This window comes from Artemia sp. Qi Xiang Cuo, chromosome 1 (assembly GCF_049724085.1).
Source record: "Artemia sp. Qi Xiang Cuo chromosome 1, ASM4972408v1, whole genome shotgun sequence".
Taxonomy (NCBI): Eukaryota; Metazoa; Arthropoda; class Branchiopoda; order Anostraca; family Artemiidae; genus Artemia; species Artemia sp. Qi Xiang Cuo.
Window position 1 is genome coordinate 56,276,281 of NC_142794.1, and position 26,976 is coordinate 56,303,256.

General features: G+C 33.5%; 1 protein-coding gene across 1 annotated transcript in view; it reads right to left on the bottom strand.

The window, feature by feature from the left end:
• Positions 1-26,976, bottom strand: part of LOC148956506 (uncharacterized) — a 397,828-nt gene that overhangs the window by 109,067 nt on the left and 261,785 nt on the right. Inside the window, exon 5 of the mRNA XM_089108420.1 lies at positions 25,157-25,546. Within this exon, the coding sequence (XP_088964546.1) occupies positions 25,157-25,546 (390 nt within the window). The remainder of the gene's footprint in view (positions 1-25,156; positions 25,547-26,976) is intronic.

The following is a 26,976-nucleotide window of genomic DNA, read 5'->3' on the forward strand; positions in this document are numbered from 1 at the left end:
TAGGTGTGTGTTGTCAGAAAATTATTATTTGGGAGGTGTAGTTTGCTTTTTAGACTTTTCAGAGCAAGGTTTCTTTGTCCCTCATAGGTGTTTGTTGTCTGAAACTTCTAGTTTGGGATGAGTAGTTGGATATTTCAGGCTTTTCTGAGCTAAGTTTTCTTATTATTTCGTAGGTGAAGCTTCCACGTCAGTTTTAAGCTCACCAAGACATAAAAAATTTAAAGTTCAGTTCTAATTTTTCCATAGAAGATAGGAAAAGTTATACTATGATTGTGATTATTTTCTGTGAAGATAGAAAGTTCCACTTTAATTCTAAATTTTCTTAAATTCAGTTTCGACTTTTCTCAAAGAGATGAAAAAATTTAAAGTTCAATTTAAAGTTTTCTCAACGAAGTCAAGGAAAGTTCAAGTTCTCTTCTGAATTTTCTCAGTGAAAAAGAAATTAGTCATTGATCATTTCTATTTTTCCAAATAATATAAACATTTTCCACTTTAGTTCAGATCTGTCTCGAAGAGATGAAAAATTTAAAATACTGTTTCAAATTTTTCACAGAAGATAAAAAAGGTCAAGTTCTCTTCGGAATTTTACTAAAGAACACAATTCAATTCTAATTTCTCCAGAGAAAACAAAAATCTTCCACTTCAGTTCTTTATTTCACACAGACATAAAGAAATTTAGAGTTCAATTCTAAAATTTCGGTGGAAGATAGAAAAAGTAATACCATACTTGTGAATATTTTCACGGAAGATAAAAAGTTCTATTTAAATTTTAAATGTTCTGAACGAAGTGAATAAAAGTTCAAGCTCCCTACTGAATTTTACCAAATAACACTATTCAATTCTAATATATCAAGAGAAAATAAAAATATTCCACTTAAGTTCTTTATTTCACAATGACATAAAGAAATTTAAATTTCATTTCTAAATTTTTCAGTGGAAGATAGAAAAAGTAATACCATACATGTGAATATTTTCCCGGAAGATAAAAAGTTCTAGTTCATATGAAAATTTTCTCAACGAAGTGAAGAAGAATTCAAGTTCTCTTCTGAATTCTACCAAAGAACACAATTCAATTCTAATTTCACCAGAGAAAATAAAAATTTTCCACTTCAGTTCTTTATTTCACAAAGACATAAAGAAATTTAAAGTTCAATTCTAAATTTTTCGGTGGAAGATTGAAAAAGTAATACCATACGTGTGAATATTTTCACGGAAGATAAAAAGTTCTAGTTCAATTTAAAATTTTCTCAACGAAGTGAAGAAAAGTTCAATTTCTCTACTGAATTTTACCAACCAACACAATTCAATTCTAACTTCTCAAGAGAAAACAAAAATCTTCCACTTAAGTTCTGTATTTAACAATGATATAAAGAAATTTAGATTTCAATTCAAAATTTTTTTATGGAAGATAGAAAAAGCAAGGGCATACTTGTGAATATTTTACTAGAAGATAAAAAGTTTTAGTTCAATACAAAATTTTCTCAACGAAGTGAAGAATAATTCAAGTTCCCTTTTGAATTTTGCCAAAGAACACAATTCAATTCTAAGTTCACAAGAGAAAATAAAAATCTTCCACTTATGTTCTTTATTCAAAAAGACATACGGAGATTTAAATTTCAATTCTAATTTTTTTAGTGGAAGATAGAAAAAGTAGCACCATACTTGTGAATATTTCCTCGAAAAAAAGAAAAATTTTAAATAATGTTACAAATTTTTCACAGAAAATAAAAAAGTTCAAGTTCTCTTCGGAATTCTACCAAAGAACATAATTCAATTCTAATTTATCCAGAGAAAAAAAAAATCTTTCACTTCAGTTCTTTATTTCACAAAGACATAAAGAAATTTAGAGTTCAATTCTAAATTTTTCGGTGGAAGATAGAAAAAGTAATATCATACTTGTGAATATTTTCCAGGAAAATAAAAAGTTCTAGATCAATTTAAAATTTTCTCAACGAAGTAAAGAAAAATTTAAGTTCTCTTCTGAATTTTACCAAAGAATACAATTCAATTCTAATTTCACCAGAGAAAATCAAATTCTACCACTTCTGTTATTAATTAAAAAAAGACAGAAGGAAATTTTAAGTTCAATCCAAATTTTTTTGATGGAAAAAAGAAAAAGTAGCGCTATACTTGTGAATATTTTACCGCAAGACAAGAATGTAGATTTCCATTTAAATTTTTTTATACAGATTGAGGAAAAATTGTAGTTATCTTCTGAATTTTACCAGAGTACACAATTCAATTCTAATTTTACATGAAAAAATAAAAATCTTTCATTTCAGTTCTATATTTCACAAAGACATAAAGAAATTTAAAGTTCAATTCTAAATTTTTCGGTGGAAGATAGCAAAAAGTAATACCATACCTGTGAATATTTTCTCGAAGAGATGAAAAATTTAAAATACTGTTCCAAATTTTTCACAGAAGATAAAAAAGTTCAATTTCTCTTCGGAATTTTACCAAAGATCACATTTCAATTCTAATTTCACCAGAGAAAATGAAAATCTTCCACTTAAGTTCATTATTTCACAAAGACATAAAGAAATTAAAGTTAAATTCTAAATTTTTCTGTGGAAGATCGAAAAAGTAATACTATAATTGTGAATATTTTCCCGGAAGATAAAAAGTTATAGTTAAATTTACAATTTCCTCAATTAAGTTAATAAAAGTTCAATTTCTCATCTCAATTTTACTAAAGAACACAATTCAATTCTAATTTCACCATATAAAATAAAAATCTTCCATTTAATCTATTTATTTAACAAGGACACACAGAAATGTAAAGTTCAATTCTAAATTTTTCCGTGGAAGATAGAATAAGTAATATAATACTCTTGAATATTTTCACGGAAGATCAAAAGTTGTAGTTTAATTTAAAACTTTTTCAACGAAGTAAAGAAAAGTTCAAGTTCGCTTCTGAACTTTACCAAAGAACACACTTCAATTCTAATTTCTCCAGAGAAAATAAAATCTTCCACTTCAGTTTTAAGTTCCAAAATGAAATAGAGAAATTTAACAGTTCTATTCTAAATTTTTAGATGAAAGAAAGAAAAAGTAATACTATGATTGTGATTATTTTCCATGAAGATCAAAAGTTTCACTTTATTTATAATTTTTCTTAAATTCAGTTCGGATTTTTCTGAAATAAATGAAAAATTTAAAGTTATGTTCAAAATTTTTCATATAATATATAAAAAGTTATACATTGATTGTGAATATTCAACATGAAGATAAGGAACTCCACTTTAATTCAGAGCTTTCTCGAAGAAGTGCAAAATGTTCAAGTTCTCTTCTGAATTTTCTTAAAGAAGAGAAAAAGTTAGCTCAATTCTGAATTTTACCAATGAAAATGAAAAAACCTTCCACTTCAGTTCATAATTTCTCAAAGACATAAAAAATTTAAAGTTCAGTTCTAAATTTTTCTGTAGAAGATAGGAAAAATTAAACTATGATTGTGATTATTTTCCAGTTAAGATAAAAAGTTTCCATTTAATTATAATTTTCTTAAATTCAGTTCCTAGTTTTTGCAAACATATGAAAAATTTAAATTTTAGTTCCAAATTTTTAATAGAATATAGAAAAAGTTATACATTTATTTTGAATCTTCGACATGAAGATAAGGTGCATCACTTTAATTCTGAGTTTTCTCGAAGAAGTGCAAAATGTTCAAGTTCTCTTCTGAATTTTCTTAAATAAGATAAAAAAGTTAGCTCAATTCTGAATTTTACCAATGAAAATGAAAAAAGCTTCCACTTCAGTTCTTAATTTCTCAAAGACATAAAACATTCAAATTTCTCTTCTAATTTTTCCAAGAAAATAAAAATGTTCCACTTCAGTTCTGGTTTTTTCTCAAATAGATGAAAAATTTTAAGTTCTATTCTAATTTTAAATTTAATTTTATCTCCTATGTCTTATGGATTTACCCCTCAAATTTTTAAATTAAAAAATGATTGACTCGTTCTATTATTAAAGACAATCGTTCAAAGTCGTTCATCTAACCTCCAAAACAATAGGGTAGGTTAGTTATAAATAAATATTAATAAATAAATATAAACATTTCTACATGTTTAAGTTAGGTTAGGTTAGTTTAACTTATCATGAGCGCTCATTATAAGTTAACCTAACCTTTTCTGGCGAGTATGGTTAGGTTAGGCTAGGCTATATTAAGTTAGGTTAGATTAGGTTAGGTTAAGTTAGGTTAGGTTAGCCTACGTACGCTTCATTTAGGTTAGCTTAGGTTAGGTGAGAGACCGGCAAAAAGTTAGGTGTATGATTAGGTTAGGTTAGGTTAGATTAAGTTAGTTTAGGTTAAGTTAGGTTAGGCTAGGTCAGCCTACGTACGCGCGCGTACGTAGGCTAACCTAGCCTAACCTAACCTAACTTAATCAAACCTAACCTAATCATACACCTAACTTTTTGCCTGTCTCTCACCTAACCTAAGCTAACCTAAGTGAAGCGTACGTAGGCTAACCTAACCTAACTTAACCTAACCTACTCTAACCTAACTTAATATAGCCTAACCTAACCTAACCATACTCGCCAGAAAAGGTTAGGTTAACTTATCATGAGCGCTCATTATAAGTTAACCTAACCTAACATAAATTAAACATGTAGAAATTTTTCTATTTATTTATTAATATTTATTTATACCTAACCTAACCTATTGTTTTGGAGGTTAGATGAACGAGTTTGAACGATTGTCTTTGATAATAGAACGAGTCACTCATTTTTTAATTTAAAAATTTGAGGGGTAAATCCATAAGACAAAGGAGCTAAAATTTTATTTAAAATTAGAATAGAACTTTAAATTTTTCATCTCTTTGAGAAAAAACCAGAACTGAAGTGGAACCTTTTTATTTTCTTGGAAAAATTAGAAGAAAACTTTGAATTTTTTATGTCTTTGATAAATTAAGAACTGAAGTGGAAGCTTTTTTCATTTTCATTGGTAAAATTCAGAATTGAGCTAACTTTTTTATCTTCTTTAAGAAAATTCAGAAGAGAACTTGAACATTTTGCGCTTCTTCGAGAAAACTCAGAATTCAAGTGATGCACCTTATCTTCGTGTTGAATATCAAAAATCAATGTATATCTTTTTCTATCTTCTATGAAAAATTTGGAACAGAAATTTAAATTTTTCACGTCACTGCGAAAAATTAGAATAAGATTTAAGAAAATTAGAATTAAGTAAAACTGTTCATTTTCACGGAAAAATAATCGCCCTCATTTTTTAGATTTTCCTATATTCTACAGACAAACTTTGAACTGAACTTACAATTTCTTATGTCTTTGAGATATTATGAATTGAAGTGGAAGGTTTTTTCATTTTCATTGGTCAAATTCAGAATTGAGCTAACTTTTTCTCTTCTTTAAGAAAATTCAGAAGAGAACTTGAACATTTTGCACTTCTTCGAGAAAGCTCTGAATTAAAGTGGAGTTCCTTATCTTCATGTTGAATATTCACACTCAATGTATAACTTTTTCTATCTTCTATGAAAAATTTGGACCAGAACTTTAAATTGTTCATCTCTTTGAGAAAAATCAGAACTGAATTTAAGAAAAATTATAAATAAAGTGAAACTTTTGATCTTCATGGAAAATAATCACAGTCATAGTATTACTTTTTCTATCTTTCATCTAAAAATTTATAATATATCTTTAAATTTCTTTATTTCATTGTGGAACTTAAAACTGAAGTGGAAGATTTTTATTTTCTCTGGAGAAATTAGAATTGAAGTGAGTTCTTTGGTAAAGTTCAGAAAAGAACTTGAACTTTTCTTCACTTCGTTGAGAAAATTTTAAACTGTACTAGAAATTTTATCTTCCGTTAAAATATTCACAAGTATGGTATTACTTTTTCTATCTTCCACCAAAAAATTTAGAATTGAACTTTAAATTTCTTTATGTCCTTGTGTAATTATTAACTGAAGTGGAAGATTTTTATTTTCTCTGGTGAAATTAGAATTGAATTGTGTTCTTGCGTAAAATTGAGAAGAGAAATTGAACTTTTCTTCACTTTGTTGAGAAAATTGTAAATTGAACTAGAACTTTTTATCTTACGAAAAAATATTTACATGTATAGTATCACTTTTTATATCTTCAACCGAAAAATTTAGAATAAAACTTTAAATTTCTTTATGTCTTTGTGAAATAAAGAACTTAAGTGGAATATTTTTATTTTCTCTGGAGAAATTAGAATTGAAGTGTATTCTTTGGTAAAATTCCGAAGAGAACATGAACTTTTTATCTTCTGTGAAAAATTTGGAACAGTATTTTAAATTTTTCATCTCTTCGAGAAAATATTCACAGGTATGGTATTACTTTTTCTATCTTCTACCGAAAAATTTAGAATTGAACTTTAAATTTCTTTATGTTTTTGTGAAATATAGAACTGAAGTGGAAGATTTTTATTGTCTCTGGTGAAATTAGAATTGTATTGTGTTCTCTGGTAAAATTCAGAAGATAACTTGAAGTTTTTTCACTTTGTTGAGAAAAATACCAATTGAACTAGACATTTTTATCTTCAGGGAAAAGATTCACAAGTATACTGTTACTTTTTCTTGTTTCCACCGACAAATTTAGAATTGAACTTTAAATTTCTTTATGTCTTTGTGAAATAAAGAAATTAAGTGGAAGATTTAGATTTTCTCTGGTGAAATTAGAATTGAATTGTGTTCTCTGGTAAAATTTAGAAGAGAAATTGAATTTTTCTTCACTTCGTTGAGAGAATTTAAAATTGAACTACAACTTTTTATCTTCCGAGACAATATCCACATGTATGGTATTACTTTTTCTATCTTCCACCGAAAAATTTAGAATTTAACTCTAAATTTCTTTATGTCTTTGTGAAATAAAAAACTGAAGTGTAAGATTTTTGTTTTCTCTGGAGAAATTAGAATTGAATTATGTTCTTTGGTAAAATTCCGAAGAGAACTTGAACTTTTTTATCTTCTGTGAAAAATTTGGAACAGAATTTTAAATTTTTCATCTGTTCGAGAAAATATTCACAAGTATGGTATTACTTTTTCTATCTTCCACCAAAAAAATTAGAATTGAACTTTAAATTTCTTTATGTCTTTGTGAAATAAAGAACTTAAGTGGAAGATTTTTATTTTCTCTTGTGAAATTAGAATTGAATTGTGTTCTTTGGTAAAATTCAGAAGAGAACTTGAATTCTTCTTCACTTCGTTGAGAAAATTTTGAATTGAACTAGAACTTTTCATCGTCCGGGAAAATATTCACAAGTATGGTATTGCTTTTCATATCTTCCATCTAAAAATTTAGAATTGAACTCTAAATTTCTTTATGTCATTGTAAAATAAAGAACTTAAGTGGAAGATTTTTGTTTTCTCTGGAGAAATTAGAATTGAATTGTGTTCTTTGGTAAAATTCAGTAGGGAACTTGAACTTTTCTTTACTTCGTTGAGAAAATTTTAAATTGAACTACAACTTTTTATCTTCCGTGGAAGTATTCACACGTATGGTATTACTTTTTCTATCTTCCACCGAAAAATTTAGAATTGAACTCTAAATTTCTTTATGTCTTTGTGAAATATAGAACTGAAGTGGAAGATTTTTATTTTCTATGGTGAAATTAGAATTGAATTGTGTTCTTTGGTAGAATCCAGAAGAGAACTTAAATTCTTCTTCACTTCGTTGAGAAAATTTTAGATTGAACTAGAACTTTTTATCTTCCGGGAAAATATTCAAAAGTATGGTATTACTTTTTCTATCTTCCACCGACAAATTTAGAATTGAACTTTAAATTTATTTATGTCCTTGTGAAATAAAGATCTTAAGTGGAACATTTTTATTTTCTCTGGATAAATTAGAATTGAATTGTGTTCTTTGGTAAAATTCAGTAGAGAACTTGAACTTTTCTTCACTTCGTTGAGAAAATTTAAAATTGAACTAGAACTTTTTATCTTCCGTGAAAATATTCACAAGTATGGTATTACTTTTTCTATCTTCCACCGAAAAATTTAGAATAGAACTCTAAATTTCTTTATGTCTTTGTGAAATAATGAACTGAAGTGGAAGATTTATGTTTTCTCTGGAGAAATTAGAATTGAAATGTGTTCTTTGGTAAAATTCAGAAGAGAACTTGAACTTTTCTATCTTCTATGAAAAATTTGGAATAGTATTTTAAATTTTTCATCTCTTCGAGACAGATCTGGACTAAAGTGGACAATTTTTATATTATTTGGAATAATCGAAATTATCAATGACTAATTTCTTTTTCATTGAGAAAATTCAGAAGAGAACTTGAACTTTCCTTGACTTTGTTGAGAAAATTTTAAATTGAACTTTAAATTTTTTCATCTCTTTGAGAAAAGTCGGAACTGAATTTAAGAAGACTTAGAATTAAAGTGGAACTTTCTATCTTCATAGAAAATAATCACAATCATAGTATAACTTTTCCTATCTTCTATGGAAAAATTAGAACTGAACTTTAAATTTCTTATGTCTTGGTGAACTTAAAACTGACGTGGAAGCTTCACCTACGAAATAATAAGAAACCTTAGCTCAGTAAAGCCTGAAATATCCAACTACTCATCCCAAACTAGAAGTTTCAGACAACAAACACCTATGAGGTACTAAGAATTCTAGCTCTGAAAAGTTCAAAATGCAAACTACACCTCCCAAATCTTAATTTTCTGAAAGCACACACCTATGAAATGCTAAGAAATCTAGCTCAGAAAAGTCAAAAATAGCAAACCACTCATTCCCAAATCATAGGTTTCAGTCAACACACACCTACGAAAGGGTAACATATCCAGCTCAGAAAAGTAAAAAAATAGCAACCCACACATCCCAAATCATAGGTTTCAGACACCACATACCTACGAAAGACTAAGAAATCTGGTTATGAAAAGTCGGAAATAGCGAATTGCATACCTCAAATCATAAGTTTCAGACAACACACACCTATGAAATACTAAGAAACCTTAGCTCAGAAAAGCTTGAAATAGCAAACTAGTCATCCCAAACTATAGGTTTCAGACAACAAACACCTATGAGGGACTAAGAATCCTAGCTCTGAAAAGTCTATAAAGCAAACTACAAATCCCAAAACATAATTTTCTGACAGCACATACCTATGAAAGGCTAAAAAACCTAGCTCAGAAAAGTCAAAAATAGCAAATTAACCATCCCAAATCATAGGTTTCAGACAACACATACCTATGAAAGGCTAAGAAATCCCGCTCAGAAAAGTCAAAAATAGCAACCCAGCCATCCCAAATCATTGGTTTCAGACAACACACATCAACAAAAGACTATGAAATCTAGCTTAGAAAAGCCCGAAATAGTAATTTACATATTCCAAATCATAGGTTTCAGACAACATTCACCTACGAAATACTATGAAACCTTAGCTCAGAAAAGCCTGAAATAGCAAATTACACACCTCAAATCAGAAGTTTCAGACAACACACACCTACGAAATACTAGGAAACCTTAGCTCAGAAAAGCCTGAAATAGCAAACTACTAATCCCAAAGTATAGGTTTCAGACAACAAACACCTATGAGGGACTATGAATCCTAGCTCTGAAAAGTCCAAAAAGCAAACTACAAATCCCAAATCATAGGTTTCAGACAACACACACCTACGAAATACTAAGAACCTTATATCCCAAATCATAGGTTTCAGTCAACACACACCAAGAAAAGACTAAGAAATCTAACTTAAAAAAGCCCGAAATAGTAATTTACATATCCCAAATCATAAGTTTCAGACAACATTCACCTACGAAATACTATGAAACCTTAGCTCAGAAAGGCCTGAAATAGCAAATTAGGCATCTCAAGTCATAAGTTTTCAGACAACACACACCTATGAAATACTAAGAAACCTTAGCTCAGAAAAGACTGAAATAGTAAACTACTCATCGCAAACTATAGGTTTCAGACAACAAACACCTATGAGGGACTAAGAATCCTAGCTCTGAAAAGTCCAAAAAGCAAAACTACAAATCCCAAATCATAGGTTTCAGACAACACACACCAACGAAAGACTAAGAAATCTAGCTTAGAAAAGCCCGAAATAGCAATTTACATATCCCAAATCATAATTTTCATACAACACACACACACGAAAGTATAAGAAATCAAGCTCTGAAACTTCAAAAAGCAAACTACTCACCCCAAACTATAGGTTTGAGACACCAAACACCCATGGAAGGCTAAGAAATCTAGCTCTGAAAAGACAAAAATAGTAATTTACATATCCCAAATCATAAGTTTCTGACAACACACACCTATGAAAGGCTAAAAAACCTAGCTCAGAAAAGTCAAAAATAGCAAACTACTCATCCCAAACTATAGGTTTCAGACACCAAACACCTATGAGGGACTAAGAAATCTAGCTCAGAAAAGCCCGAAATAGTAATTTACATATCCCAAATCATAATTTTCTGACAACATTCACCTACGATATACTAGGAAAGCCTAGCTAATAAAAGTCTGAAATAGCAAACTACTCATCCCAAACTAGAAGTTTCAGACAACAAACACCTATGACAGACTAAGAATCCTAGCTCTGAAAAGTCCAAATAGAAAACTACACATCCCAAATCATAATTTTCTGACAACACACACCTATGAAAGGCTAAGAAATCCAGCTCAGAAAAGTCAAAATAGGAAACCACCCATCCAAAATCATAGGTTTCAGACTACACAGCCCAATGAACTACTAAGAAAGCCAACCCAGACACATCAAAAATCGCCACCCATCCAACCAAAATCATATGTTTCGGACAAAATATACCAACCAAAACGGGGACCCAGGAATGGTCTTTGGGGGTTAGGGGGACCAGAGGGGAGCCTGGGGAACCTTTGGGGACCAGGGGTTCCTTCGGGATTGGGGTATGGAGATCGGAGCCCTTTGGATCGGGGTAGGGCGATCGGGGCCCTTTGGGGTTGGGGTAGAGGACCTCACGACACTGTTCAAATAGAACTTGTTTACTATAACGACCACGCTCAAAACCTCTTCTAAAACCCTTTCTAAAATCATCTTTTAAAATATCTCTAACTTTTTTGCCGAAAAAATTCCCTAAAATGTCTAAAACCGTTTCACCCACATAATCCCCTAAAAGTAATCTCAGCGTGTTCCTTTTGTTTTTGGCATCTCTGTGCTTTCACATTTCAAATTTCTAGGAAACCCTTTCCTACGTTAATCTCTCCATCTCATAAATGTTCCTAGCTACACTATTAAGGTTTCGTTAGAATATTAATTTATCTCTCCGACTTAAAGCTCAGTGAATCCGTATTTAAAAATATAATTTCTATCTCTTTACCCTCCTGCATAATTCCAAGATAACAAGTGATGTCATTTCTAACTCCTGACAGTATAAGTCAATGAAGTCTTATTTAAAAATATAACATTAATTTTTCTCTCTGACCTAAAGAACGTTTATCCCTCAGACCTAAGATTAATGAAAGCCATAATGTTTCTTAATTCCCCCTTCGTGAATCAATATATTACCCTAGCGATTATGTAAATCAATTTCTCAGGTTAGGTTAGCCTAAAGATCAAAGAAGCCATGTTTGTTTCTTAATTCCCCTTCGTGAATCAATAATTCCCCCGCCGATTATGTAAATCAATTTCTCAGGTTAGGTTCGCCTAAAGACATAAAACAGACATAAATTGCTGTTGACATCCATAAATGTGAGAAAGTTCCTGTTTTTTCATTCTCACTGACAAAAACCATAAAACAGACATGAATTGCTGTTGACATCCATAAATGTGAGAAAGTTCCTGTTTTTTCATTCTCACTGACAAAAACGATAAAAGAGAAATGAATTGCTGTTGACATCCATAAATGTGAGAAAGTTCCTGTTTTTTCATTATCACTAACAAAAACCATAAAACAGACATGAATTGCTGTTGACATCCATGAAAAACATCAAGTAAATTGACCAACACACATAACCATCCAAGAAAACAACCATAAAAGGGAGAAAATTCATGTTTTTTCAAGTGAGAAAATTCCTGTTTTTCCATTCTCACTGACAACGAACCATAAAACAGGAACATAAATTGCTGTTAACATCCATAAATGTGAGAAAGTTCCTGTTTTTTCATTCTCACTGACAAAAACCATAAAACAGACATGAATTACTGTTGAAATACATGAAAAACATCAAATAAATTGACCAACACCCATAACCATCCAAGAAAACATCCATAAAAGTGAGAAAATTCATGTTTTTTCAAGTGAGAAAATTCATGTTTTTTTATTCTCACCGAGAAAACCATAAACCACGTGGTTCTCGTGGGACCTCCTGAGGCCTTTCTACTATAGTTGCCCTTTATTCTGTTTTGTTACCTAAAAGGCACTTAAACTTTTATATGTGTTCGAATGAGCCCTCTTTCGATCTTCTAGGACCCTTGGTTTGATACGATTATACCTGAAAAAAAATTGAACAACACACATCCATGATCCTTAAATAACGACGAAGACCTCATTGCCTTTCCATCATAAAAGCAACAAACTTGGGACTGTTTTAATTTTTCAATTTCAGTTTTAAAGATTTCATTTCATTGTAACTTTTATTTGATTTATACAGGTGGTTTGCTGAGGACGGCTCTTGGATACAGAGCTAAAAATATTTTGAAGGCCTTAATAAATTTCACTGTCTTAGGTAAATTCCTTGGTGTTTTACAACTCCAAACATTTGCATATAAGGACCTTAAACCTCTACAATAGGGTTCTCTGACTGTTTTGAAGTTAGGGAGGAAGGGAGCCTCAAAGGGTGCATTTTAATGTCAAAACATCCCAACTCTCATTGAGCCTTCAGATAAATACAGATTTGGTTCTAAGGGGGATACGAGGAGAGGGTGAAGGTAGAAAATGATATATAATCCCCAGGACCATACCCAGAACTTTTGCTTGAAGGGGGGGTGCATTTTCTTAAATTTTGAAAATGTGAAATTGATATTTAATTTCTCTTGATTTCTGGGAACATTTTTGGTCTACGCTGTTATTATGAAAGTTAAGAGCAACATTAAATCCCAAAATGAGCAGAATTAATTCCGTATAGGAGAGGCACTGCCACTTCCTTATCCCCACCTCCGCCTCATGGTCTCAGAAACTTCGAAGGGGGCTCATTACATCAGAAATTGAGAGTTCTAGTCCTATTTTTACAAGTTGAAAGTGATTAGAGACCAAACAGTCACGGGGGGGGGTATTTTCCTCGTAGGGGTATCTTCCAGGGGGGGGATATTTTCCAGGAGGATAAACACCGGCTCCCCTATTAAACATCTTAAGCCAAAAATTCGTAGGTCGACACAGCCAGTTTTTGGGGGTACATAAGAGTTATTTAAGAGAAGGGGGTTGTCAGTCCTCATAAAAGTGCAATGCCAAGTCCAAGACTTTTGCAAAATCCCTTGAAGGTCATCAGAATAATCTTAGGAAGGGTAAGTCAAAAATTCATAATCCCTCCTGTGCTCGCACTATCTTGAAGAGAAAGTTAGTTGTCAATAGACAAATATGAGGTCCCAAAATGAATTGAAAATTTACCTTTTTAATCAAACAGTTCGTGGTAACGAACTGTAAGTAAAGAGCGACCCGGCTCAATAGTAACCGAAACTCTAAAAACCAGAATTTTGATACCCATAGATACATCAATAGAATCAGATTTCTATTCTGATTTTAAATATATAAGTTTCATTAAGTTTAGTTTTAACCATCAAAAGTTACTTGCCTGAGAAAATTTGCCTTATTTTCGAAAAAAGGGGGAAATACCCCCAAAAAGTCATGGAGCTCTAATGAAAATCACACCATCGGATTCAGCGTATCAGAAGTAGTAATCTATCTAGTACTTTCAACCCTACATTCCCGCCTACAAGAATATGCTCAAAAGTGTAATAGATTTCAAGCGTACATTCAACCCTACATTCACGTCTACAAGAATATGCTCAAAAGTGTAATAGATATGAAGCGTACATCAAACTGGTTTTTTGTTATTGATATGAATTGCACAATGAATGTGCCGTTTGACGTAGACATTTTTAGGAGCCAATCAGAGACAGGGGAGCTTGCTCAATATATGATAACTTGATTGGTGATTGGATTTGAATAAAAGGAATGGTTTTCATTACAATTCATATTAGTAAGAGAATTGAATTCAGAGAGAATAGTTTATTTGAGAGGATATTAGTAGAGAAAAATGAGTGGTGCATTTACATTATTGGAGATTAATGATGGAGCCGGCAGCAGCAACGATATACGAGTACCAAATGTGGCTGTGGAAATAACTGGTGACTATGTAGACTATGCCTTGAATGTGACGATATACATATATCGCCAGATACGTGATATCATTAAGGAAATTTAAGTAGGAGGAACAACTATGTTTTGCTGCAAAACTGAATATTATCCATATAAATAAACTTCGGGCAGTATTAGATGTCCTATCGAAATATATTGATGAGAACAAAATGCATCAGTGAATATTATTATTGTAATTAGGCCCAATAAAATTGTTTCTAAATCAATGGTATTTTTCTTTCTATAGTAGACTAGCGTATATTTTTTAGAGTGGAAAAAAATTCTGGTTAGTCTGTAGTTGGTTGTGAGAGTGTTAGGACTCTAAAAAAAATGGATAGATTTGAGAAAGAAATGCTTATGGAAAAACGTTTGATTCTAGATGACGATTTTCTAGAGCTGTCTATTCAAAGGTGGATATTTTCTCGGGGAATACTTGTCGATATAATGAAAACTGATTCTCCATCATTAGACTATTGTATGAAACTTCTACATTGTGGTCCAAATGCATTTACACAATTTATTGATATATTGATCACAACAAGGCAAAATGATATTGTGGAAATGCTTTTAAACATTAGTTTAGAAATTTAGGACTTTTTTTTCATGAGAAAGATGGTGCTAAAGGATGTTTTACTCCTCTCTCTCTATCTCAGACAATTTTTGTTGTTGCTAGCTCAGTTTCATTGTGGCAGTGAGAGTGACAACACATGAAAAATGTTCCTTATATGTCCCCTATGTATGTACACACTGGGCAGCTGTTCATCATGTGAGAATTGCACAATGATTGATGAGTATAATGAAAAGTTTAGATTATACAACCCGTGTAAATTGCATAGATGATATGCTGTACAAATTAAAGGTTGTAATTCCTGTCTTGAAGAGATGTGTGACTCTCACCCTAGAGGACACCTATGCTCCAATTGTCACTATGATAAATGTAATCAGTGGGAGAATACATATCCCGGCATGATTGGAAAGAACCCTAAACGTGATTTTAGTTTATTGCTACGAGATTGGTATCGTCGTGGTTTTAGATTGTTCTGGGAGGAGGAGCTAGGTCAGCGATTCAACTGTTGGAACAACAAAAGAATATGGTTTCTATGTCATCGTTGTGAAGACAATGGGTGTTATGATTATAAGCCCACTGATTTTTATTTGGCTGTGACGGAATGTGATTCGACACTCGAGGACACTGTTTGTGAAATTGCTTTAAATAAGCAAATTGAAACATGTGAATTCTATAGAATGAATGAGAATAGTATCATTGACTATACAAAGAGATATGACAAGAGTGAACTTACACTCTACTGTAGAAAATGTGACCCTGACATTGCAGTACATCAGGATCAGTACACTGTGAATTTAGATAATCTACCTGTACCAGTTGTGGTTGACAAAAACCTATACATAGTAGAAGATAAAAACTATAGAGTAGAAAATTCGTTTTATCGTGTATATAAATTTTTATCATTTATTATTAAACAATTTCAAATACATTTTTAGAACATTTTATTCATAAGGCACTAAAATCAATATTAAATACGTTTGTAAGTATATTTTCCACTAGAAAGTCGTTCAATCGAGGTAAGTCAACGTAGATGTCGAGAAACTGATTGTAGGTATAGCCACGACATCTGAACATGAAAAAGAGTAGTGCATGAAAGCCACATGTCTTAGTCGTTAAATCCTGTACTCTTCGTTGATTTTCAATAATAGTTTTCTCACTACTTTCAATATAGTTGCTGATGTATGGCGTGTAGAATTAATACGTGAGGCCAAGAGGATCAAAAAATGCAATAGTCTTCGCTATTTGAAAGATGCGTAGCCAATGACCTGTCTTCAAACTCGATGGACAGCTATTAACAATGATTAAGGTATTGTTAACACTTGGAATTTTTTCAATGACGTCCGATGGTATACAATAGGACTTGTACTGGGACATGTATGGCTCCATACTAAATACCTTGATTATTTGGGTTTTGCTCATGGTTCTAGATCCATTGATACATCTCTAGTGGGAAGGGTTTACCAGTAAGCCCCAAATTGGCCCCATGATGCTAGCTTTACGCTTCAAGTCAGTGTAGTAGCCGACGCATAACCGTGACATACAGATCCCATACGTACTAAAGTAATATTTTGAAGCCCTAGCAATCCCGGAACATTTATCCTATTGGATTTGTAAAACATTGAATCGGTTACTCCATTTTCAAATAGATGAGAGTCATGATCTAGGGATTGTTTGGTCAACTCGTACAGAGTTCTATAGGATTTTTTGTCAAATGATAGAGTGTACAGGGGAATACCATTCACTTTGCACACAAGGCTAGATAGACCGAAAAAATTAAAATCATGGGGCGATTCAGTCCAGGATCCAACGGCACTGCCACTCTTCACAAAGGCCAAGGCCAGTTTTGATGGGATTTCTCCATTGATAAATGATGAATCGGTATAACTGCCGGAGGCGGTGGCAATTTGACGTTGATTGGTGATCGTATGGGGTACAAGAAGTTTTATGTTATTACCATTGGCTCTTAGCTTTTCCACTGCCAATGCAACAGAGCTCATAACCTGTTGTTTTCGGACGTGGAGAATTGCCAATGTGATAATGACATTTGCTTGGGGTGCTGCAGGAAATGTTTTCCTCAAAATAAAATTCGATGGGGCCATTTGTAACATTATGTCAATCTTGACATTGGGGGGTAGCCATTGGGATATATTGAATATCTCATGATTTAATTTTCCAACCAAATGATACTTCTGGGTTACTGCAGTAGTCAACTCGCCGTCAGTATCAAAACCTGATCGATATTAATAGCCCAATAATTGTCCTCTCAACTCCTTGTATGCCTTTGGTGTCATCATCTTAAATTGTATCTAGCTTGCATAGTTGCATAAATCATTGATAGTGCTCACCAATGTTCCAGTGATAGATATATTAATTTGTATGAATAGATTGTGTAGAATACAGTTTTCATAGGAGAGACCATCGCCAGCAGTTGGAGTTGTATTATCTGAGTGTTTCTTCACCACAACATTTAAATCAATAAATGTTGATGACAAATCAATAAAATAGTCTTCATTGGAAAATATTTGAAAGTATTTATTTTCCGAGAGGGTTTGTTGGGGGTGGACTTGTTCATAGTAGTCATACTTGAGGCTGAAATCAAAATTTTCAGAATTGAATAGATTCAATGAGTAACTAATTGATGGATAGGATTCCTTGTGGGGGATATCAGTCATCTTCAGAGAAGAAGTCCTCCTTTGATCTAACAATCTTTTTCTTCTTCTTCTTCTTCTGCTTATTGGTCTTCCTTGTTTTATTCCTCAAAGTCCTTGTTGATGTCCTTCGCTTCCCGCCTGGGTGGAGACTGATGAGTGAATGACGTGCACGCATCCTTTTCAATCCCTCCCCATTTTGCCGAGATTTTAGTTGCTCACCAACGGCTCTTGCTGAAGATCTAATATTCTCCTTAACACTCTCATTGAAATTCTTGCCCGACCCCCAGTCCTGTAGTGTGGAGGCAGCAAAATTTAATCCAGCAGGTACAAGATATTTTCTGGCAAGGGGTAGTGCAGAAAGAAATAGCCTAGCAAACCAGCTACCAAGACCATAGCCAGACATTGTAGTACGCCCCTTGTAGTAGTCCAATCCATTGCCTATTTGACGTGGACTCAAAGCACCAGCATAGCAATCGATATCGGGACATACAAATGGAATTCTTCTATTATTCATTTTAGGTGATGGTGCTGTCGCCAACAATGGGTCGAAAAGGACATGTAATCACTACTAAGCCTTTTGTTATTGCTAGAGGATCACCCAATTCACTTCTTATTTTTAACTGACACAGTTCCAAATACGAAGTGTTTACAGGAACATACTGAAGATGCTTTATATTATAGTGATGAACAAGTTCATGAGTTGTTTTTCGTTCAAGAACACGTAGGAGGGGGACATTTGAATTACCAACTCTCGATGATTCCACAAAGGATGCATAGAGAAATATGCAAGAGTCCGAGGCGAAACCAGGTGGATAATCAGCAAAAATAACTTGATCCATCCCGTAAATGGTGCCAGCATTTTTTCCATTGATCATATTCTGTTTAAAGCCAAGAGCGTCTCTCAGATTATCATTGAGAATAATTATTCTCACTTAGAGTGTCGCGCCACCCTAGATCAACCCAACTTTTTGGATATCTCTCTCACTATGACTCTGTTTGTGTGTCGTGTATGTGCGTGTCTCGTCTCTATGAGTGTGTCATCTCTGTGGGTGTGTCATCTCTGTGGGTGTGTCATCTCTGTGGGTGTGTCGTCTCTGTTTACTACAAAAGGTTAAAAATAACAATAAAATCTATAAAATTCTAACGACTTGATGGACATATACTCAAAAAAACTAAAAACTGTTTATAGTTTAGTGGTAAGCACATAAATCCGCTTTTTATCTTTGGATCAATGTTGAAGGTTTTGGGACTGTCTACTAGTCTCAATTTAACATTTATGTCCAATCCTCTCTACAACGAATTGAATACGACAAGTGATTTTCGGACGAAATTCTCCCCCGCCATCAAATTTGACGGTGCGTATGAAGTGGCTCTTGTCGAATATATTCTCAAAAATACCTATGACTTCCTGAGAAAGGATCGTGTGTATGATATAAAAATTATACCATTCGATTGGACACTCTTTGTCGACTATGAATGGGTTGAAACACATAAATCTAGCGAATATGCACATGCTAAATTGAAATATATTGAATACGATAATATGACAGATTTGTGTCGTACAATCAATAGAAAAATCTCATATCGTAGGAAAAGTAATTTTCCATTTTAATTATTCATTGCAACACGATAAGATAGACATCACCTCGCCTGTTGACGCCAAAATAATTAGTCTCAATGATAATCTGAGAGAAATTCTTGGCTTTAAACAAAATATGATCAATGGGGAGAATGCTGGCACCATTTACGGGATGGATCAAGTTATTTTTGCTGATTATCCACCTGGTTTCGCCTCGGACTCTTGTATATTTCTATATGCATCCTTTGTGGAATCATCGAGAGTTGGTAATTCAAATGTCCCCCTTCTATGTGTTCTTGAACGAAAAACAACTCATGATCATGTTCATCACTATAATATAAAGCATCTTCTGTATGTTCCTGTAAACACTTCGTATTTGGAACTCTGTCAGTTAACAATAAGAAGTGAATTGGGTGATCCTCTTGCAATAACAAAAGGCTTAGTAGTGATTACATGTCCCTTTCGACCCATTGTTGGCGACAGCACAATCACCTAAAATTAACAATAGAAGAATTCCATTTGTATGTCCCGATATCGATTTCTATGTTGGTGCTTTGAGTCCATGTCAAATAGGCAATGGATTGGACTACTACAAGGGGCGTACTACAATGTCTGGCTATGGTCTTGGTAGCTGGTTTGCTAAGCTATTTCGTTCTGCACTACCCCTTGCCAGAAAATATCTTGTACCTGCTGCATCAAATTTTGCTGCCTCCACACTACAGGACTGGGGGTCGGGCAAGAATTTCAAGGAGAGTGTTAAAGAAAATATTAGATCTTCAGTAAGAGCCGTTGGTGAGCAACTAAAATCTCGACAAAATGGGGAGGGATTGAAAAGGATGTGTGCACGTCATTCACTCATCAGTCTCCACCCAGGCGGGAAGCAAAAGACATCAACAAGGACTTTGAGGAATAAAACAAGGAAGACCAATAAGCAGAAGAAGAAGAAAAAAAAGATTGTTAGATCAAAGAAGGACTTCTTCTCTTAAGATGACTTATCTTCCCCACAAGGAATCATATCCATCAATTAGTTCCTCATTGAATCTATTCAATGCTAAAAATGTTGATGTCAGTGTCAAGAATGGCTACTATGAACAATTTCACCCCCAACAACTCCTCTCGGAAAATAGACACTTTCAAATATTTTCCAATGAAGACTATTTCATTGATTTGTCATCAACATTTATTGATTTAAATGTTGTGGTGAAGAAAAAGTCAGATAATACAACTCCAACTGCTGGCGATGGTCTCTCCTATGAAAACTGTATTCTACACAATCTTTTCAAACAAATTAATGTATTTATTAATGGAACATTGGTGAGCACTAGCAATAATTTATCCAACTATGCAAGCTACATACAATTTATGATGGTGACACCAAAGGCATACAAGGAGTTGAGAGGACAATCATTGGGCTATGAATATCTATCAGGTGTTGATAATGACGGCGAGTTGACTACTGCAGTGACGCAGGAGTATCATCTGGTTGGAAAATTAAATCAAGAGATATTCAATATATACCAATTGCTACCCCCCAATGTCAATATTGACATAAAGTTACATCTGGCTCCATCGGATTTCATTTTGAGAAAAAAACTTCCTGCAGCACCCGATGCAAATGTCATTATCACATCGGCAATTCTTCACGTCCGAAAACAACAGGTTATGAGCTCTGTTGCATTGGCAGTGGAAAAGCTAAGAGCCAATGGTAACAACATTAAACTTCTTGTCCCCCATACGATCACCAATCAACTTCACATTGCCACCGGCTCTCGTAGCTATAACAATTCATCATTTATCAATGGAGAAATCCCATCAAAATAGGCCTTGGCCTTTGTGAAGAGTGGCAGTGCCGTTGGATCCTGGACTGAATCGCCCCATGATTTTAATTTTTTCGGTCTATCTAGCCTTGTGTGCAAAGTGAATGGTATTCCCCTTTACACTCTACCATTTGACAAAAAATCCTATAGAACTCTGTACGAGTTTACCATGCAATCCCTAGATCATGACTCTCAACTATTTGAAAATGGAATAACAGATTCAATGTTTTCAAAAAATCATGGGGTAATTGTTTTGGACTTGTCGGGGACTCAGGATATGAGCATAGTACGAACAGGGAATGTACGTTTAGAGTGTACATTTGCTAATGCTCTGACTAAGAGTATCACACTAATATCATTGATTCAATTTGAAACCTTTTAGGAGATCACCACCAATGGTAGTGTTCTACTTGACTTATTCTCACGAACAGAAGCCAAATTTTTAGATTACTTAATACTGTGCCATACATGTCTCAAGACAAGGCCCAGTGCAAACCTTCGGATTTCATTGAAAAAGTTCCAAGTGTTAACAATACTTTAATCATTTTTAATATCAGTACATCAAGTTTGAAGACAGGTCAATGGCTATGTATCTTTCAAACGTCAAAGAATATTGAATTGTTTTATCCTCTTGGCTTATCGTATAAATTCTACACGCAGTACATTAGCAACTTTATTGAAAGCAGTGGGAAAACTATTTTTCAAAATCAACGAAGAGTACAGGATTTAACGACTAAGACATGTGGCTTTCATGCACTATTCTTCTTCATGTTCAGATGTCGTGGCTATTACTACAAGCAGTTTCTCGACATCTACGTTGACTCACCTCGATTGAACGACTTTCTAGTGGAAAATATACTTACAAACGTATTTAATGTTGATTTTAGTGCCCTACGAATAAATGTTCTAAAAATGTATGTGAAATTGTTTATTAATAAATGATAAAAGTTTATATACATGATAAAACGACTTTTCTACTCTTTAGATTTCATCTTCTACTAGGTATAGGTATTTGTCGACAACAACTAATGCAGGTAGATTATCTGAATTCACAGTGTACTGATCCTGATGTACTGCAATCTCAGGGTCACATTTTCTACAGTAGAGCGTAACTTCACTCTTGTCATATCTCTTTGTATTGTCAATGATACTATTCTCATTCATTCTATAGAATTCAAATGTTTCAATTTGCTTATTTGAAGCAATTACACAAACAGTGTCCTCAAGTGTCGAATAACACTCCGTCAGAGCCAAATAAAAATCAGTGGGCTTATAATCATAGCACCCATTGTCTTCAAAACGATGACGTAGAAACCATATTCTTTTTTTGTTCCAACAGTTGAATCGCTGACCTGGCTCCTCCTCCCAGAACAATCTAAAACCACGACGATACGAATCTTGTAGCAATAAACTAAAATCACGCTTGGGATTCTTTCCAATCATAACGGGATATGTATTCTCCCACTGATTACATTTATCATAGTGACAATTGGAGCATAGGTGGCCACTAGGATGACAGTCACACACCTCTTCAAGGCAGGAATTACAACCTTTAATTTGTACAGCATATCCTCTATGCAATTTACACGGGTTGCATAATCGACACTTTTCATCATACTCATCAATCATTGTGAAATTCTCACATGATGACCAGCTGCCCAGTGTGTACATACATAGCAGACATGCATGGAACATTTTTTCATGTGTTGACACTCTCACTGTCACATTGAAACTGAGCTAGCAACAACAAAAATTGTCTGAGATAGAGAAAGAGGACTAAATCGTCTTTGAGCAACATCTTTCTCATGAAAAAAAAGTCTTAAAGTTCTAAACTAACGTTTAAAAGCATATCCACAACATCATTTTGCCATGTCGTGATCAATATATCAATAAATTGTGTAAATGCAAGCATTCCCCGAGAAAATATCCGCCTTTGAATAGACAGCTCTAGAAAATCGTCATCTAGAATCAAACGTTTTTCCATAAGCACTAAATTCCTCATGATTCGCTCTTTCTCAAATCTATCCATTTTTTTTTTTAGTCCTAACACTCTCACAACCAATTACAGACTGACCAGAATTTTTTTCTACTCTAAGAAATATATGCTAGTCTGCTATAGAAAGAAAAATACTTTTGATTTTGAAACAATTCTATTTAGCCTAATTTCAATAATAATATTCACTGATGCATTTTGTTCTCATCAATATATTTCTCGAGGACATTTAATGCCGCCCGAAGTTTATTTATATGGACAATATTCAGATTCACAGAAAAACATTTGTTCCTCCTGCTTAAATTTCCTGAATGATATCATATATCTCGCATACATATCGTCACATTCAAGGTATAGTCTACAGTCTCCAGTTATTTCTACAGCCACATTGGGTACTCGTTTATCGTTGCTGCTGCCGGCTCCATCATTAATCTCCAACAATGTAAATGCACCACTCATTTTTCTCTACTAATATCCTCTCAAATAAACTATTCTCTCTGAATTCAATTCTCTTACTAATATGAATTGTAATGAAAACCATTCCTTTTATTCAAATCCAATCACCAATCAAGTTATCATATATTGAGCAAGCTCCCCTGTCTCTGATTGGCTCCTAAAAATGTCTACGTCAAACGGCACATTCTTGTGCAATTCATATCAATAACAAAAAAACAGCTTCTTGTACGCTTCATATCTATTACACTTTTGAGCCTATTCTTGTAGGCGTGAATTTACGCTTGAAATCTATTACACTTGTGAGCATATTCTTGTAGGCGTGAATGTAGGGTTGAAAGTACTAGATAGATTACTACTATCAGAAAACCTTACTGCGGAAGTTTCAAGCTCCTATCTGCAAAATGTCGAATTTTATATTTTTTGTCAGGAGAAAGATCACGGATACGTGTTTATTTGCTTTTTTTTTTTTTTTTCCAGGGGTGATCGTATCTATCCATTAGTCCTAGAATATCGTAAAAGGGCTCATTCGGACGGAAATTATAAGTTTTAGTGTCCTTTTTAAGTGACGAAAAACACTGTAGGGCAACTTGGCCCCCTCCCACGCTCATTGTTTTTCTCGAAGTCACCCAATCAAAATTTGAAATTGCCATTTTGTTCAGCATATTTGAAAATCTAATAAATATGTCTTTAAGGATGACTTAATCCCCCCCCAGTTCCTGGGGGAAGGGCTGGAAGTTATGAACTTTGCCCATTGTTTTCATATAGTTTTGGTTAATGGGAAGTATAAAGACGTTACAGGCGGGATTTTTGTCTGATGGAGGGGGGTGTCGGAGGAGGGGGGTCCGGGGGAGGATACTTCCATGGAGGATGTTTTCTTGGGGGAAGGGATATTTCTATGAAAAGGGCGCCGGAGTTCCCAGCATTATTTAAAAAACGATCAGAAATTAAATAAAAAAAACTAGTTTTTTCAACTGAAAGTAAGGAGCAACATTAAAACTTAAAACAAACAGAAATTATTGCGTACATGAGGGGGTTCGCCTCCTAGTCAATACCTCACCTTTTTTGCTAATTTTTTTTTTACTAGTTTCAAATGAGTTATCTGTTCTAATTAACCGGCCTTTGTGATTCAGGGGTTTGTGATTCGAACAAAATTCGAACTTTAGCATAAAGAGCAAGGTATCGACTAGGGGGCAAACTCCCTAATATACGTAATAAAACATACGAATATAGAAGTTCGTTACGTAAGTTAATTCGTAAGTTACGTCAGAACAACATTTCGAGAAAGCTATTTAGCCAAAAAAGTAAAATTAATATGCAAAATTCGTTTTAATTATTCATGTACGATGAGCCAAAATCAAAGCTACATTAATTTAAAAATGTTCAGAAATTAAATAAAAAAAACGAGTTTTTTTCAACTGAAAGCAAGGAGCAACATTAAAACTTAAGACGAACAGAAATTATTCCGTATATAAAAGGGGCTGTCCCCTCCTCAATACCTCGCTCTTTACGCTAAAGTTTGAATCTGTCACACGACTTTATTTTTTAAAACAATTAAAAACTTTAGCGTAAAGAGCGAGGAGGTTGAAGAGGGAACAGCCCCTTTCATATACGGAATAATTTCTGTTCGTTTTAAGTTTTAATGTCGCTCCTTACTTTCATTTAAAAAAAACTCATTTTTTTTATTTAATTTAATTGTAAAAACCAACATTACAATTGACATCAATAATTTAAGTTTTCACATTTCCTTGCTTCCCTTCTCTTTGTTGAACTTCGTTGCATAGGAGCTGTAAATAAGTAAAATTTTAAGAATGGTAAACATACCCGACTTGGACGCCTTTCTTTCATTTACATAGAAGTCCCAGTCACTTTCATCAATAAATCCAGCGTTATCTGACTCGTTAATGAGGCTCGATGGTTGCCTTGAAAAATCTTGGGTTTCTTGCTCGAAGCTATCTTCCAGTGAGCTTTTTGAAGAGTCAGACGAAATAAAAACCAGGCGGTAGTCATTCCCTTCTGGCTTTATCCTTTCATTTTCAATTGCAATATCACTAGCCGTGTCACTAGACTGATGATGCTTGGAAGCGCTGCTATCAGCAGAAGGTGGCCGCTTACCACCTTTGGTTATAGGAGTTATGTTTCTTGTGGAGGAACTGGACGATGAGGAAACTTGGAGACGCTCGCCGCTCTCTCCTTCCACTTTAATGACAGATCCTAGAATAAAAAAAAAATGAGACAGTGATAAATAGAACATAACTCATTGGAAAAGCTTGGTGGAAAAAAATAATTAGAATCAACCTCAGTATCCCCCTGCCCAGAAAAAAAATCTTAAAAGAATAAAGTGTTTATGTTTGCTTTTTTGTATAAAAAACAATCAAAATTTGACGGCAACATTTTTACCAATATATGATGCTTGTTAATGATATAGTGCCAGGAGGCCAGGCATCACCTGGGCTCTGGCACTCGGCAAACGGCAGACTTATATATATTTGATTCTCTAATTACGCATTAAAATAATGATCCCGTAATTCTTTAGTTTTAAGTTACAAGGTGTCAAATCAGTAATTTCAATTGAATTAAGAAGTTCTGGCGTGAACTCAATTCATTTAATTATTGTTTTATCCTTTAGGTTCAAGTCATAGGGTGGCAACTCAGCAATTTCAGTTGAATAGAGGAATTCTGGAATGAACTCAATACTCCATTATGTTTATCCTTCACAGACGGTAAAATAGCACGTTTCTTATTCCATTGTAACTTCTGAAATATCTAAATTATGCAATAGCATAATTATTGTGTTATCCTTCATTTTTAAGTCATAGAGTGGCAAATCAGCAATTCCAGTAGAATAAAGACATTCTAGCGCGAATTTAATTCTTCTTTTGTATTTATTCTTCACAGAGATGCATTTGTTATCTTTTTGTTATTTTGGTGTTATCTTGTGTTTCCTCTGAAGATGTATATAAATGAGACCTCACTCACATGAATCTTTTCTTCTGGCATGAATTAAATTCCAGTCTACTTAAGAAATTCAGGCGTGAATTCATTTCCCCCTTCCTATGGCACTAAAATAACACATTTCTTCATTCTAGGGGCGAAAATAAGCAATTCCAATTGAATTAAGTAATTTGGCGTGAATTCAATTCATCCTTCTTTTTATTCTTCATAGACTCACGAACGCCCAACTAACACGTTCCTTCATCCCATTTAATTTTTTTTCTTTTTCTTCTAACTGCGGATTTCGTTGCGGAATGTTTTTGTTTGCAATTAAATATAATTTTTGCTGTTTATTATCCCCTACTTTTTCTTTAGCTATTCGGAGTCATATGTCATCTTGTGTAATTTTCCATGCGTTATATGTACTAAAAATGATGCGACCAGTGCTGGGGAAAAATGATGTAATCTTTGCTCTTTAAACATATATACATGTGACGGCACTTTCATGAGTTCTTTTTCTGAAACTGAAACTCTAAATGAATTTCGTCAAACTCGGGACCTATTTAGATAGTTCTTCAGGCCAGAAAATCCCAGAGTGACAATTTTCAAACAATATTTGGCCATTCTTTAGTTTTAAGTCATGGGGTGGTAAGTCAGAAATTTCATTTCAATTAAGAAATTCAGGTGTTTTTTTCATTCTATTACGTATA